This window comes from Dermacentor albipictus, chromosome 1 (genome assembly GCF_038994185.2).
Source record: "Dermacentor albipictus isolate Rhodes 1998 colony chromosome 1, USDA_Dalb.pri_finalv2, whole genome shotgun sequence".
Taxonomy (NCBI): Eukaryota; Metazoa; Arthropoda; class Arachnida; order Ixodida; family Ixodidae; genus Dermacentor; species Dermacentor albipictus.
The window spans coordinates 44,727,985-44,745,689 of NC_091821.1; the positions used below are offsets into that span (position 1 = coordinate 44,727,985).

The 17,705-nt window shown below is 48.8% G+C and overlaps 1 protein-coding gene across 7 annotated transcripts in view; it reads right to left on the minus strand.

The window, feature by feature from the left end:
- raw overlaps positions 1–17,705 on the minus strand; it is a 276,295-nt gene that overhangs the window by 123,610 nt on the left and 134,980 nt on the right. For 3 of the 7 annotated variants that reach the window (XM_065437367.1, XM_065437352.1, XM_065437360.1), the window contains exon 1: positions 4,270–4,393. The exons of 2 other annotated variants lie outside the window; for them this stretch is intronic. In XM_065437367.1, coding sequence (XP_065293439.1) covers positions 4,270–4,378 — 109 coding nt within the window. In that variant the 5' untranslated portion in view covers positions 4,379–4,393. Of the gene's footprint in view, positions 1–4,269; positions 4,402–17,705 lie in introns of those variants that run through there. 2 more of the 7 variants (XM_065437412.1, XM_065437439.1) reach the window with 1 other exon arrangement.

Consider the following 17,705-nt stretch of genomic DNA (forward strand, 5'->3'; position numbering starts at 1 on the left):
CGGTATACAGCGCGGTGTACGCGGAGCGGACGTCTTCCCTTTCAGGATAGCGTATGTAAATAAAGTCGGCTGCCAGGAAGCGCGGGCAGGGAGAAAGAAAGAGAGAAATCACTACATTCTCACTTCAGAACCCGAATTTACAAAAAAGAAAAAGAAAATGTTATGGTTGGACTGTTCTTAAGAGCATGGGTACAAGCGACTCCGGATGTTGAAGATATTGTTATCGATGCAGCCGGCCACTGTGGCACACAGCTCTTACGAACGAAAATCTTGTGAATTCTTTTATTATTCCTCAAAGTCACGTATAACCTGTGATAAGTGGGGCTGCAGTGAAGTCACCCACCTGACTAACACCTGTGGATTTATGGTCCGCACCACAGATCCCTGCTGGACTTCATCGAACGCAACAAGTTGTATACATGCACATATGACATGCAGGCATACACGTACGCTTTATGCCGTAGAATAAAACTCCTGAATTAAAAAAAAGGACCTGCGCTCGTATTCAGTAAGAAGTCTTACGCTAGAACTGGTCGTAAGAGAAAATTACAGTCAATCCTGCTGCTGGATATACTATCATTATCGAAGACGAACGACCATGGCAAAGAACACTTACAAACGAAAAGCTTTATGAATTCAGCCCCTGTTTATTATTTGGAGAACTGTTATGCAGAAACCAATATAATTAGCGGTTTTTGATAGTCCATGGGCAATGAGGAAAAGCTTATGGTTCATTTACACCTCATAGTGTTTGTTTATGTCGGTCCCCAAAACGATGGGCGCGGCCTGGGCCGGTATATAATATAAGGATGCTTTTGGCTCGATTCTATTCCTTTCTTATCATCCACCATTCAGAACCGGTCAATGACTGTGATAACGTACACGCGAAGCGGCACTGACGAAGCGCCGCTTCGTCACGTGAGTTACTCAATCTGGGAGACGCTTCTGAGTCGCGTCTGTAAGTCATCTGTTAAACGTCATTTTTTTTCTGAAAGAACAGCAGAATGAATAACCAGCGTCAGGCGAATGATGCCCACACCTGCATTCAGAACGTTCAGGGAAATTTAACACGACCTATTCGTTTACATAGTACCGATAACACACGTAGAGAATCATCACAGAGTTGTTTATTAAGCGACAGAAACAACACTTATTTCGAAAACGCGTAATGGGAGATGTCTCAAAATGCAGAAAAATACGAGTTGAAAACGTTGAGAAAGCTATAGAAACAAAACATATAGTAAACGTTGACACGAAATAGCACTATTACAGCCTCGGATATCGATTGTTATGTAGAAGAAACCAATGGAAATGTTTAAACTAAATTCCTTGAAACTTTGGTTCAGTCACAGATTGCACCAAAAGGAAATGCTGAGGCTGTAATTTTCATGTACACATATAATTGTACCAACGCAGTTTTCATCCTGACGGTCCTCCCCTTTCCTTTGTCGTTCCTCAACACCTCCTTTCAACCGTGCTTCGGGAGCTTCATGACGCCCCAACTGCCGGACACCTCGGGGTTGCTCGCACAAGCATACGACCGCGGCCTCTGTTGACTTTCGCCCTTAAAAGATCCCACAGGGAGGCTTGGACAATGGGCTCTGCGGCTACAAGAGTATTCTTATTCGGTGGTGTATAGGTCTGGTCGCCTACACAAGGACGCCGACTGCTTGTCCCGTTACCCTGTACACACGCCCACCAACATCGACACGGACGCTTCCGCAAGTGTTCTTTCCATTTCCCAGCTTGTAGACATGGCCAACGAGCAACGCCGTGACGCTACTTTGAAGATCCTCATTGACCGAATGGAATCTGCTCCTACTGATCCATAGTTACGGTGGTTCGTCCTCAACGACGGGATATTGTATCGACGCAGTTTTCATGCTGGCGGTCCTCCCGTTCCCTTTGTCGTTCCTCAACACCTCCTCTCAACCGTGCTTCGGGAGCTTCATGACGCCCCAACTGCCGGACACCTTCGGTTTGCTCGCACTTAGACCGCGTGCGCCGCTGCTTCTAATGGCCCGGCCTCGCACGCTCCGTAAGGCGCTATGTAGCTGGTTGCAAGCCCTGTCAACAATGCAAAATGCCAGCAATGCTTCCTGCCGGGTACTCACAGCCGATCGACATTCCACCTGACCATTCTTTCGCGTGGGTTTGCATCTCCTTGGCTCTTTTCCCGAGTCTAGCTCCAGCAACAGGTGGATCGCTGTCTATATTGAATACGCGATACGCTCTGCCATCACTCGGGCACTTCCCACGAGCTGCGCAACCGACGTCGCAGATTTCCTACTCCGGGATATCATTTTAGTACATGGCGCTCCGTGACAGCTCCTTACCGACCACGTCCGTACTTTCCTCTCCCAAGTCATCGCCGATATCCTGCCAAGCTGTTCTGCCATGTTCTGCCAAGCACAACCTGGCTACCTCCTATCATCCCCAGACCAACGGCCTTACTGAGCGACTTAATCGGATCACTACTGACATGCTATCGAAATATGTTTCACCCGACCACAATAACTGGGATGTGGCGTTGCTCTATGTCACGTTCGCCTATAATTCATCACGCCAAGATACTGCTGGCCATTCCCCCTTTTACTTGCTCTTCGGTCGTGACCCTGTATTACCACTGGGCACTTCACTCCCCTTGGTACGGCATTCGAGGACCGAGTATGCCCGCGACGCCCTCGCCCACGCTGACTATGCGCGCCAGCTTGCCCGTACTCGTTTGTTGGCATCGCAGGAATCTCAACAGCATGCTTAAGATCGCCGCCATCATGACATATATACTTTTCACCAGGCTCCCTCGTGCTACTTTGGTCCGCTTGCCGCCGAGTGAAGCTCTCCGAGAAACTCCTTCCGCGCTACGAAGGCCCTTACCGCGTTCTACGTCAAGTGACCAATGTCACTTACGAGATAATCCCCGTGACCTCCGTCATGCCACCCGCGGTTGCACATCAGCTGACGTCGTACACGTCTCTCGGCTTAAGCCTTACTATGCCCTCGCCGATGGCCCCGTCTGAAGAACCGGGACGGTGCTTTTTCTGTCGGGGGTCGTGTTACAGTGGGAAAAGAGGATAATGACGACGACGGTGAAGACGATGAAGTGGCAACAGCCTCTCGGGATTCTCTGCTGCTGTTTATGTACGTCTTGTAAATACATCGCTTAAATAGCTTTATACCCCTGACAATATTCATGAACCTTTCCAGAGTAATCGCAGCGTATGAAGAGACAGATTGGTGCAGCTGTGCTAGTTATTCAAGTGTCACCCTTTCCGCGCCAAGTGTGCGCGATGAACTGCATGGCATGCGGGACGCACGTTCGTTCATCGCATGAGCCGGCGGGCGGACGCGCTATAATATTGCAACCAGGTTAGCCATCACAGAATGCAGGCCGCTTCCAGCCGGATTCATGGCGGGTCAAACGCGCAGCTGTCATTCTGCGATCGGCGTATACGTGTTCTGACTATCTGCGCCGCTTTGTGAACCTGTAACGTCGGTGCAAGCGTTCCTTCGCACGTCATAATGAAAGCGACCTCAAGAGGATGGGGGAGGGTGGGGTAGAACGGTGTCTTCACCAGCGGATTTTTTCGCGCGTTTCTTTTAACGGCGTACATGAATAGGCGATACATTGATCGTTATCGGGTACGTAACGAACGGCGCCACTTCGTTCTGTTTGCGGCGGTGAATTCAAGGGTTGAGGCGAAAAAAGAGCAGAGACGGTGCTGCAAAATTCGGAAGGCTATATGACACTTAAGACTGTTATGGCGCAGAACTTACAAAAAAGCACAAAGGGACATGAACGGGACAGGCGCTGTCCCGTGTTGACAGGGCGGACGCATCTGTACATGTCCTGTAAAGTCTTTCTTTCACCCCTGCCGTTAAACCGCGCATACGTTTTCGAATGATTATAGTCCTGCAGCATGCTATTCGCGCATTTCCGTCGTACAACGGAGACCTTATGAAACAAAAAACAAAACAAACAATGCATACCGGGCACGGGCAGCCCTTCGTGTGTCGACGGTTTGCCTCAGCTTTACGCACGATAGGGCGTAATCGACGACGAAACGCCAGAACTCCGAGGTGCGAGCCAAATCAGCTGACTCGCTCGCAAACTGAACAAGCGGAACTCGCCTCCATCCGGAAGCTAGGACAGCGGTGCCGCGCACTGAACGAACTCGAGGACTGTCGTCCAGTGCGCGACAGGCCGTCTGCATGCGAGGGAACAGCGACGCGCTACGAGAACGCGGCAAGCGAAAATGGCCAGCTCACGTGGTGAAGGCCCGCTCTGCTTTGCCGAATCCACGGAGGCGCGCTCTCGTCGTCGTTCGTGGACGAAGCCGTCGGAGCGGCTGTGCCTCTGAGGAGCCCGGCGGAGCATGTGCAGCGCCCTCGGCGGCCCCGGGCGCGGACCCCGGCGGCAGCTGGGTGTGTGTGTGTGCGCGCGCGCGTACAACACAGCCACTGGAGCGGCTTCCCGCCGGCCGCTGTGGGGGGGCGCTTTGCTGGCCGAGCATTTGGGTAGCCCGACAATGTTTCGGCGACACTGACGGCGTCTGCAGGCGTGACAACGAAAGCACGAGGCTAGAACCGCGGTGCAAGTTTAGAAAGATAGGAAACTGAGGAAGTTGTTAAGGCTTCATGGGTGCACGGAAAGGCATAAAGGCGTGCAAGACGTGGGCGCAAGAAGAACGAGGAGGCCATTTGTGTTGTCCCTCCGGTTCTTCTTGTGTACGTGTTTTGGGTAAGCTGTCCAAAAATACCGCGAACTGGTGCAACTGGCGTGTAAACCGTAACACTATATAGTTTCCGCATGAATATAATCGGAACGGCGCCTTAGAAAACAAGGGAGTGTTGTGCAATAGTTAAGCATGCTTAGCAGAGGCCAAGTTTGGTCGCCTGGTTCTATACGCTCCCGTTGAGGAGGATTGTGAGAGGGACGAAATAACAGGACGAAGCTACTGCGCTGCCCGGGAATGTCGCTGAATTTTCAATAACCGAGCGGCAGGTATTTTTCGGAAAGCGTATACCTCATCCTCACAGCCTCAATTTGTCACCCATGGAGGAAAGGAAAAAAAAAAAAACATGAGACACTGCGCCCGGAAGATTTTCTAAGCTTGAACTGTAACAATAAAAAAATATGCGACATTTGCCGCGGAACCTCCAGTTTCTTAATTAGATGAGAAAGTCGCATAATCACCGCAACCACAACCTCCGCTGTTACGACGGTCAATGTCGATTTTTTTAAAAACATTTTTTTGCGGTTTGTGTTCTTGAGCTCCATTGTGAGCGTAAATAAAGCAGGATTACCGTGTTTTTTCGGTAAACGCGTGCGCTATATTTCGCAATGAAACGGAAAGAGGAAGGGAGGGGGGGGGGGGATGGGGAGGCTTGCATAAAGGTTGCGTACTTTACGAACACACACAAAGGAACAAAACATAACCATTGGGAAAGAGCCCGTGGCACTGAAAAGTTTACTGCCGTACGTCTTAACAGTGACTCAACATGAGGTACGCCGCAACAGGCAAGCGGAAGACTGTATGACTGCTGTATAACAGCGACCTCCGGCGTGATCACGCTATCTTGGTTCCCTCGTCGCCCAGGAGACTTTTGTCCGTTCACTGCTCCATCTGCTCGAGTGGTTGGTCACCTGTTTGGCAAGCGAAGTTTTCAAGTGCACGGTACCGGGAACCCTTGGGACAGTGTAACTTGGATATAGCGTTGTTTTGAGAAGAGATTGCTTGTGGGAAGAACGGCACACCCCTTAGCTTCCTGTGGCTTTGAAGTGGATTGCACCTAGTTTAGTTTTCTTGGTTTGTTCACTTTTTCTTTTTAACGTTTCTTACTCCCCTCTGAGCTCTTAGAAATAAATCCGAACGATCGTAGGTCAGAGCCGTGTCTCACGGTCTTCTCTGGCTTGGACTATTTGTTTTACGTTTTGTGTTATAAACCAACCAGCCTAAGCCGCCATCCTTATCGCTGAGGATAAAGTCGCTTGTGGTCGTGCTCTGAGTGACAAACCACATTGAATTCGAGGGGCGTGGGAGAAGAATGAGATAGACGTAATTAACGAAGTGTATACTAGCGGAGACGCGAACACGTTCGGTGAAGCCAAGGAAGCTGTAGGGGCGTTGACGTGATATGCATGTGGATGCGTGCCACATTCATCGTTAGCTTTCTTCGGGGAAGGCTGCAGAACTGAAGGAAGTACAACACGTGACCGGTAGGATCACTTAGTTGGTGGGATTTAATATTCCGAAGCTGCACTGCGGGCTGTTAGAGACGCCCTGTAGGAGCGCTCCTGGTTAACTTTGCGTGCTTGGGAATCTTTAACTGCACCTGTTTGAGCAGGAAGCATTATCAGGGAAGAGAGGAACCGAGAATTCTTATTACACGCGAACTCTGTCAGACGACTGCAGAAGGCGACGGCACGGTTTTAGTATGGTATAGCCAGTCGGACGGCGATAAATTTATTGAGCTTGAACACGCGCTCACCACCCTTCGTCACAAAGTGTCGCAGCTCTGATTACCGTATCTTTTTTTTTGTGGGGCTCCATCAAGAAGAAAGTATCCAGCCATGTCACAGACGCGAGATTAGCCTGAGGCTCGCATCCGAGTATAGTTCTGAGCAAAACCCGACGACGCTGCGCAACCGTTTCCGCGAATCTAAGTACGACGCTGTGCATTACGCACAAGTTTAAACGCAGTGATAATTCTTTATCTTCGCTGTACAAATCAAAATTGCTCTACCAGATCTGTAAATTATTAGCGATTGAATAGGCACTGATTTTAGGGCACATTGTACACAGCGTGCCCTATGTTACCTTATGAACCTGAACTTAAACCTGAACCGTAATCCTGCAAAAATAAATAAGGAAAAATTAAAGATGAGGAAGAACGTTGGCAATGATTTTCGCAGGCTTTATGTAGCGAAGTGAAAGTTGGCAAGCAAACTATAGCCACCCTAAAGCCAGCTCCACTATAGAACACGGAACATATGTGTCTCTCTGCGATGCAAGCACAATCACTTTGTTGTGGAAATTGCGCATTACGTCGCAAATATTCAATACCGGAAGCGGCCTCTTCTCTAACCCAGCATTAAAAACATTTTATCTCTATCTTCAGCTGATGTCGACACACGTCCACCTCGGGCCCAAAGCTTTGCATGGGCCCTGCGCCGGATGGAATGACGCGTATGCGCCGACGCAATGTCGCGCTCTCGATTTACGATTTATCGTCCGCGTTGTCGCCGCTTGTTCTTTCGGGTGTCGCACGCAAGCGCTGGGATCGGCTCTCCGAATAGGCAACGGTGGGAAAGAGAGGAGGATGGGTCAATTCAATTGTCGTGCCGAGCTTCCGCTGCAACGCGATACTCTCTTCCTTCGTCTGTCTTCTTACTCAGCGCGCATGTTCACTTGGCCTCATGTCACCCGCTCCCACTTTCTCCCCACAACTCGAGCCCCGTCTCAACGCGCAGCGTCCGCAGCGCGCGTCTCGCTGCGCCGCCCCATCGATCGGCTTCGCAGCGCGCGCACGAGCGGAAGCCGCCGCAGTGCATGCGGCGGCCGGGTTTCTTGGCAGAGTGCTGCGCCGAAATAAGAAGAGCAGCATAATCTGGGCCGCGCCGAGTTGGCAGTGGTGCGCTGCTGGCCGGCCGAATCGATGGTCGCCCACCCGCGCCCCTTCATGCCGCTGGCTCGATGCGGCCGTACAACGCCGTTGCCCTGGGAAACACGAACACACACTCTGCAAAAAGCTCTCTTCGCCAATAAGCGCGGCCTTGAGCTTTTGCCTTGCATCTTGATCTTTTTTTCTCCCCCCCAAGCCCGTACAGATGGGTGCGCTCTCTATTACGGCACTCGCGCCTTCCTCCACTGCTCTCTTTTTTATGTTTCCGCTCTGAGCGCGAGCGGCCGGCGTCGGTCGAGTGAGTCGTTCGGACCGTGTCGTGCCGCGGGTGATGACCGAACCAGTAGAGCGGCGCGCGCGGGTCCCGTCTGCGGGAGCTTTTTTTTTTTTGTCTTTGGACGTTGGTACCGCTCGTGGTGACGCCCTTTCGTACCTGCGGGCTATCATTCACTTTGCGCTGGTACACGCGTACGCGGTCGAAATGAACCAGGTGCTACCCACTGTAATCGGCGACTCTGATGACGCAGGTGTGGCTCCTTGAGGTCGTAAGGTTGTGTCAGTCAGTCAGCGCGCTCGTAAGGATATAGCTCCGCAGTCACTCCCGCAGCAGCCTTCTTGTTCACAACTACCAGCATTCTGTGACTTTTTCTTCGCTACTATACGGCGTCGCCCTGTTGATGTCACAAGTGACCTTTTGCGATCACCGCTCGCTACCGTCGCTTGTTATTAAGCTCAGTCGGCGACGCTTTCACAACGAACCACTCATCGAGACCCTCGGTGCGGCGGCGGGGTTCGATAATTAATTCCTATTCACAGTCGTCTCGACTCGTATGCGTGCTTGATTCCCGAAGGCTATAGACGTGCACTGCGCGTACCCCAATCTCGGCACCGAAATCACAGCCTTATTGCACAATTTCCCGACATTTCTTGCCTGCGTCGCATTAGAACTGTAATCAGCTGTACATTGGCCCGCCATTAAAGCCACAGTGTCTTGTTCCCGGACCTGCGCTTAACTGGCTGGGCTTCGCTCGACTTCTCAGTGTACTATATGCATTTATTTAGACAAAATAAAACACGCTGAAAATAATATGCGGCAGGCGTTTTCACTACAACAAATTATTCAATGACTGAAGAATGATAACGTGAAGCGAAACAAACTCAATCGTCTTAATAGCTGCGGTGCGATCAACTACACACAAAAGAAGACCAAGAACAAATAAAGAGAGGTCACGTTTATCAAAGCTTATGCGCATTAGGGAAACTAATTCCCCAAAGAGATCACCAAGAAAAGCCTCAAGCAAAACAATACAAACGTGCGCTAGATATGAAACAGCCCATGAGATATACAAGATACGAGAAAATGAAACTGGCACGAACAACAATTAAATCCAGAAAAAATAAAACAAGATAGAACATAATTTTTTGCATATAGTGTCTCAATACTAATTGACGCAATATGGCTTTCATTCAAGGACACTATTAAGGCTCTTAGAGCAAGTCGCTTTCGACATCTCCATTTATCATGCAAGTAATTCATGTTATCCACCCGACGAGGCAACTGCGTTATTTGTCAGACGCTTTATTCTTTTTTTTTTGTAAGATCTGGACCCGTATTCCTACAGAGACACAAAAATACTCTTATATGTTAGCGCAGTTCCTCATTTGGCGGCTTAGGGCACCTCCACTCAGGATAGTCAGAGTTCAATTTCTGCTTCCTCTGGACTTCCAGGCAGACGATTCTTCAAAGCGCCTTCGTCGCCGTCCGGCAACACTTTGCACTCAGGGAGGCCAATTTAGGAATACGCAGGTTTATTGGAACAAAGCAGGATACATTGACTAGCGGCGGCCGATTATCGGCTCGCTCGCTTCCCCTCCTTTCGCTCATGTGTATACCCACTCTTTTAAGTACCCTTGCGAAGTGGGGCGGAACCGTTATTTTACCTCTCCTGCCTCGAATTCTACCAATAAGTTCCTGCACATGCCACGTCTTTTCAGAGTAGGTGGGACCAGCGACAATCCGCACTGTGACCACTCCTTTTTTCTAGTCCGGTCTTTGCGACACACGGCCCAACACTTAAATGAACGGCACATATGGCCCTCTTGCTCGAAGTTCACACACCTCGGTGCAGCTGGCCCGGTGCAATCGCATGCCCCGCGCACACATAAATCGGCCCGCGAGCCACTGACCCCGGACATGCTGCATCATCGTACTCGCGCGCGGCGTTTCCGCAGGCCTCCCGTTACACACGTATGCTCGAAGGAGTAAACTGTCCATCTCCCACACCGCAACAAGAATGCCGCCACTCCCCGCAGCGCCTGTGTTTGTGTTAAGCCCGCAAGAACGCACGCATGTACGCTGCTGAGCGACATGCGTGCGGTGAGGCGGCTGCTTGGCCTCTCGTTACATACGCTTGCCCGTGAAGTGTCCATATATCTTGGGCGCTGCGGTGGAAGTGCGCCATCCCTGCCTCGAAGAGCTAGCGCTGTTCCAAGAACAAAAACGACCGTCGTCAGCGAAATAATAAACTACCGGCGCGATCATCATGCATGTGGCCCCCGGGCTTTCAATGCATGCAAGGCTGATTATGTCAGCCAACCTAACTGTGATTAGTGAGGTAACGGGACAATCACGGGGTTTCTTGATGGAACGAAACCCGCCGGGGTAGCCCAGTGGCTATGGCATCGCCCTGCTGAACTCGAGGTCATGGGTTCCATCCTGGCCGTGGCGCGGCCGCATTTCGATGTGGGCGAAATGCAAAAGCGCTCGTGCACTTAGGTTTGGGTGCACGTTGGAGAACCGCTATTAGTTAAATTAATACATCATAAACAGCCGGAAATGGAATTATTTGACGACGTAGGAATGTCTGGGTAAGTAAATGAACTACCCTGCATGGCGACCTCCAATAGTGATGGTAATATTTCACGTGGCCCATAATTCCTTCATCAGTGCAAGGACGCTGGTGCCCGCTTTTGACTCTGAATGCTGCGTGCCCTCTCATGCTATGAAATAAATGCTTGTATGTAATGAACAGGCTGCCATATTTATATTTCGAAATTGCAGGTCTAATGGGCGTGAAATGAACTTTCACGCATTACCTCAATCTATGAAGCCATTATTTACAGAGAGTATAGTATAGTGCCCCAACTGAATAGCTTTTACTGAGTTGGCGCTTGAATGAGCTATAGTTCGCAACTCTCCTACGCTGTAAAACATATGTAGGTGCTCAGCAATGTAGGCTTAATTTGCACCAGCACTTACACTATAATTTCATCACTGCACATCAAGAGGTGCACAGCGTTCGCATCCCTCTTTCCAGGACAGACGTTGAAAGGTAGCTTGGTCACCTGGCACGAAAACTCTGTTCAACAGAGTGTAACACCCCAAATATAAGGCGCACCAGGTTACACGAACTGAACCCTTCGCCCCACCTTCAACCTCCATCCAGGCTTCACTGACGTGTGGCACTGCTTCTATATACCGGCTGTGGTTAGGAGTGGCTGTCACGAAGGCTTACACTGCATTGATTGGAATGGCTGGCAGTGCTGCTTGCGACGTCAGCGGGAGCGAACATCGAACATTTATTGCGCCACTATCGTCGATTTCTATCACTATCTACCTACATCTAGCCCATTGCTATTTCTAACACTATCTAGCCCATTGCGACGACTGGACGATCGGGCGTTGTCCGTGCAGGCGATACTTGAAGACAGTCTCCGTCGCTCTCCGGCCCACAAAGCTGTGAAGGCACTTTTGTGTTTCTTGAGGGCGATTGGTCTGTGTGAACGCCTTTAGCCTAATGAGACCCTCGGCGCGCGTGCGCGAACTCACCGCGTATTTCCCCCCCCCTCCCACTCTCTACCTCATCTTCCTGTTCCCCCTTTCCCGTCCTCCAGTGCAGAGAAGCCAACCAGACGCATTTCTTGTTAACATCCCTGCATTCTCTCTCTCTTTCCTCCTCCTCGCCACTGCACAGCTTCTGGCCAATGAAGGAAGCAGACTGTACCTATGTGCACCGGGTAAATCAACATTCTTCAACTTGAGAGAATGCAGGAGAAAAATGTAACTGCATGCAGTCACCTTTCAACTCCATCATAATATCACAGCAGAAAACCAAAAGCTGCTGGGAAGTAGCAAGAGGCGTCAGGACGGTTTTTATATTCTTTATGAATTCTCCAGCCTCTGACTATGCTAGGCTATAGACCACACGAGCAGTGGTTATTCTATAGATACAGGGAAAAACGGCTTTGACTGACTGTAAGCTAGAGGATATCTCAAGGAATATTTCACCCTCTTTTAACCGGATTTCTCGTATTTTCCCGAAAACGGAAGACAACACAGAGGCATTATGACTTTTCAAGCTGATGATATTACTGATTGGTCTGTTCCGAAAGTGAAAATCAAATGTTTATTGTTTGTTTGTTTAAATGCTGCTGTATAAGAAACCAGAAGCATGCAGCGCCTCCGCGTACATGGACAAAGAAACAATCTTTTAATGTTTGATAGGGTAAAAACTGATTTTCTTTGCATAAGCACAGAGCTAAACATGCAACATCGTGTGGTGGGTTCCCATGTTGACGCTGCTTCTGGGATTTTCATGGCAATTTCGTGGTATTCGAAACGCACTTCATGGCTGCTTTTCGTCGTCTGTCACAACGCAGCTCCCTTTGTCAAATCAGTGCCAATTTTCTCAAAATCTGGTGGCAGTAATAGGACTGAACTTCTTTCATACAGTTCGGCATGAATATATCATATCCGCGGGGGGGGGGGGGAGTAAATATGTTACGCAACCGCTTCTTAGTTAAGTTTGAGGAAGATTGAATGGATGGTGCAATATAAATTATGCACAAAGGGTCTGAGGAGGATATACCGGTTATGCCATGATTAAACGTTAAGATACATATGTATCCGCTTGGTCCGTACATCTTTTCGAACGCTACGCACCTTACAGTTTAAAGAGGACGAAGTGTAACGATGTGAGAAATTCGTCACCAAGTTAAGTGGAAACGAGGCAAATAAGATGGTGGGGATAATTATCGTGACGCATATCAGGCCGCCTGCCAGCGAACGGCGTTAAAAAAGTGCGGTGCAAGCCCTTTGGTGACTCGTTCAAGTGCTAGAAATTGCACCACAGTTGGGGTCAGCGTGGCATTTTCCGTGTTACAGTGTCATTAGATATACCTAAGTGTTTAGTTTAATCATACCGTTCGTATTAGAGCAATCAATCGATCCTCTCTCTCTTTCGGTAATTGTGCCTCGCCTGGTTGCTTTCGTGAGGTGGCTTTATTATAATTATTTTATTTCGCTGCACTCTCACCAACGCGATGCTGGCGTGTCAGGTCCTAGCAGCCAAAGTGAGTAAAATATTTTCGGTTCTCCTCCGATGCCCCCGTTCTCGGTACAACTGTATAGTCACACTTTCTACAGTTGAAACAAGGAAAGGGACAAAGTATAGTAGTCACCGACACTCAGTGGTGCTTCGTGAAAAGACTATGCCGTCGTGGTTGGAACGCCTCGATTAAAGGAAGTGATTGTTTCATTCGGCAGCAGACGGTCTTTGCCCGCCATCCTTTACTTGAGAACGCTTAGCATACAATGCCAGCAGCCTCGACCTTCCGGAAATCTGACTAAGACGTCTGCAAGAGAGGAACGCTCTGACCAGACGGCTATATAGTGCTGCCCGCGATTAGGACGGCGATATCTGCCACTCGTAATGGAGCCAGGCTCGAAACAGTTCTCGAGTTGGCCTGCTTTCCAGCCGGACGAGCTGAATCAGAGAAAACAAGCACTTGGATTCGAGAGAAGCGCTCTTCTTTCTGGCCGCCTTTCATCGCCGCGGCCATCTTATCGTCGCCATGGAACAACAAGCTTACGCGGGCGTAGTACTGAGGCTGATGCGTTTAATTCTCAGCATCGTTATCAGTCTTTCACCACACCGACGCGCCTTTCTCGACGATCAGACCTCCGACCGGAAACCTTGACGAAACGAGGGGCCCCATTTATGGGACTCATAACACGAGTGGACTCGCTACGTGTAAACACTGAAATCAGCTCAGCTCTGCCCTTGCCGTCGTTATCTATACGCACTGTGCTACGCGCAGGCTCACAGGTTCAAAGTACGAAATCTTGCGACATGGTGCATTCGCCGACTAATTGTATACTTTCTTTCTTTATTTGAAGAAAGAAAGGCGTTACGTGTGTACCAGCAAATATGATTTACTTCTGAAGGTTCTCTGGTTCTGTACGCGATCCGTGGTTAATCTTCATATATAGTCGGACCTTCTCACAAAAAAAGAAAAGAGAAAAAAAAAGAAAAAAAAAACTCGGCTTCAGCGTACTATCAAATAATCAAATAGTGGTCGAGAGGGGATAGGGACATTTTATAATGACCTGCAGTGCGCGCAAGAGCGCTCTTTACGACCTTGCGGATGTCGTCTTAAAGGTTTTCACGCTGTAAGAGTGCCTGAATATCAGCCTGAATAATAGCTCGGTGGCATCGTTGTTGGTGCTGTATTCTGGGCATCAAAATTCAGGCAACTTCCTCAAGTGGTGGCTGCATTTTATCCGGACGGTTTGCTTGTGGCGCCGCCAAACATGCACGCAAGCATTACGGAGTGCAGAATACGTATTGAGAAAGCCTCTGTTACGTACGTGCTGTTCAGGACTGGCACTCGTCACGGCGGTACTCCCTTCATCACGCCGATCGCTATCATAAGTGACGAGTGCCTCAAAACGGCCACATTGCAAACGCTCTCGCGTAAAAGAAATTTTGTGAATACGGGCTCATGAGTTTTTGTTGACGTACACAGAGACAGAGAATGAGACAGGAACGTTTAGAAGAAAAAAAAAACAATAAATGGCAATCCCTGAGGTGCTTACCTTGGGATGCCTATAGATTTACTCTCGTATTCATAAATGCATCCTTAACTTGAAGCCCATGCTTGGCTTAATCCAACAGACGCCTGTCGTGAACGCGCCGAGGGAATTGAAATGAGAGTCTTATAGGCACGTCCACGCCAGGCGTCATTTCGATAAACTCAAGCATGGCCTTCAAGATGCATTTCTGAATATAGTAAGTCTATTGTTTTCTCCTCCTCAGCTAATCCGGCAAGCTGTCGTAGATGGCTTTCCGGTGGACACGGGATCCCTCTGGGAAGTATCCCGTCCTTTAATGTAACGACTGAAGTATGTAGCCCAGCAAGGCAGATGTTTCGCAGTGCGGTTAGGCCAGGACACGATAGGAGGTGGTGCGCTAGGGCTGGCTCACCCGTGATGTACATGTTGAGATACATGGAATAGAAGCTTTTTTTTTTTTAAAACTCAACCGCTGTCCCGTATGGTGAAAACTTATATCACTGCGACTTGGTTCGTGACACATATTCGCTTCGTAATCTCCATAACCAACTAGCCGTGGCTCAATAATCGGCCGGAGAATAATCTTTATTAATCGGCAACCTTATTTAGGCAATATACAAGTCACACTTCCTTATTCAAACACATGTGGAACGCACAATCGGTCAGATTAGACAACAGCTGGACTGATTAGAATGACATTGTTTGCACTCAGGATATTAACTTGGCCGACTGTTGAAAGAAGCATGTTGATTTAGCGCTTTTAGCGCTTCGTTTGTTTTCCCTACAATTGCCGTAAACTGGCAAAACGAAAAAAAACAAAATGAAGTACCCAATTTACAACTCACTAAATGCAGCAAAAATTGATAACGCAATTATGTAAACCGCATTTATTACAGTGTTTGAAACGGACAAACATTATGTTTATACCTTAACCGCGCGCATTAGTTTAGAAGCACGGAATTATCCTTACACTAGACCGGCCCAGGGATTAATAGTGCAATGATGAACTTTTTGAGCAGTATACAACTTACGAGACAACTTCTCCCAGAATACGCGTCCGGTTTATTTTTGATGAGACATCCAGGAAAAATTAGACAGTGTGATTCGTCCGTTCTGGCATTTACGCGCAAATGATTCAGCGCTGCTTGCACGCTATTGCTTACCCATGCACCGCGCGGCGATTATAGGTAGTTTTTTCCTCGAATACCGCACATTCCAATTTTTCCTTTAATTGCCCATTCGAAGCCAGAGAACAGCGATACAGTGACTAAGGTCGCGAATTCGTACGCGACGTTAAGTTGCCACTGGTGACAAAATCGGCGCCATTCTCTTAGAGCATGCGCTGACTCATCGCCTTGCTCCTGTCTAGGTCACGTGTCATAAATCAGCAACCATGGAGACATCCGCGCTGTTACCGCGGATGCCCTTGGAAAACAGGAGGTGATAATGTTAAGTAGTAGGGACATGACGTTTCTGACAATTTTTTTTACGTTAGGACTAATTATGTTAAGTCAAGGTCAATACCTTCTAAACCATAAAAAAAAAAAAACATACTGGAAAGCGTCGGAGCGCCCTGAATAACATAATGTACCACTTGTTCCTGCGAACCAGTTTTGGTTTCGATACGCAGGATGTGGATGCGTCATGGCGTCAAGATACATTGGCTCGTTCCGTTCCTGCCATAGAGTTAATATAACCAACTATATATGCGGCACAGTATGTAAACTTAGAACACAGCTCAATAAAGGCGTACTGCATTGGTGTGAGCTGACGGCGGCGATAATATCTTTTTTGGAAGAGGGTGGCATGTGTGGAGAGCGCCTACAGAGGAGTTCCGCACCACCAGATGCACGGTCCAGCTTTCCCGTCGCGCTGAAAGTGGGTCGCGTGTGCTTTTTAGACGAAGGCTGCACGTTCTTTGTCAGGCCTGGGGGTGTATTCTGAGACGATCAGTTTCGGCAGTACTATCGCTTTCGCGTTACGTACAGTACAAGGCGCGTTGTATAGAGTCGAGCGGTTTTGCTTAACCAACCAATCAGCTCAACCGGTTTTGATCAACCAGCCAATTAGCGCTCACTGAAAGTGATAAGAAAAGAGCAGATTGGGTGAGGGAACAAACGCGAGTTAATCACATCTTAGTTGAAATCAAGAAAAAGAAATGGGCATGGGGAGGACATGTAATGAGGAGGGAAGACAACCGATGGTCATTAAGGGTTACGGACTGGATTCCAAGGGAAGGGAAGCGTATATAGCAGGGGGTGTAAAAAAGTTAGGTAGGCGGATGAGATTAAGAAGTTTGCAGGGACAACATGGCCACAATTAGTACATGACCGGAGTAGTTGGAGAAGTATGGGAGAGGCCTTTGCGCGGATGACATTAAGAAGTTTGCAGGGACAACATGGCCACAATTAGTACATGACCAGAGTAGTTGGAGAAGAAAGGGAGAGGCCTTCGCCCTGCAGTGGGCGTAACCATGATGATGATGACATTGATATCTCAGAAAGTGACCGTCCGAGAATGCGTCCCCTGATGTGTGCTATCTTGGTCTCACGCCAGTTTGAACATCCTTGCGAGTCTCATCCTGAGCGCGAGGTTTCCATTCCCGCCCTTGGCGGGCGCATTTTAATTACGACCGAATGCAACGGTTCCGGCACACGTCAAGAGGCCCGTGTGATAAAAGTAATAAGAAGCCCCCGTCTGTTCTTATATCACCCTGTCATAACTTCGTGTCGAACGTATACAAGTTTGAAGAGAACGATAGAAATCACCGTGGCCTGTACTCACAAAAGGCTCTTACCAGGCACGTACCCAGGATTTTTTTTCGGAAGGTAACCCCCCCCCCCCCTCCCCCCAACCCAAGGTAACTTTTCTATAAAAATGAGGTGCGGGGGAGGGTACCTTTACTAGTACAAACATAAAGACGCATAAGCCCGCAAAAGGGAAATGAAATAAGGTGTATCTCCCAGGTACGCCTGTGAGACGCACCTCTCCTTTACGTGACGAACAGGGAACCACATCAAATGTTCTCGCGCAGGAAAGAAGCGCAGGAAGAACACTGCCAAGAACACGTACACAAGCGAAAGCCTAAAATAAAGGTTTCTGGTAGTGCTTCTTGAATTGGCTCTGGAAGAATTATATAGAAATATATATTGCGGAACAATCACAGTTCTTTTGAATCCATCGTTTACGGCTCTACCATAGTGCCGAAACCGACTCGTATTGTTAT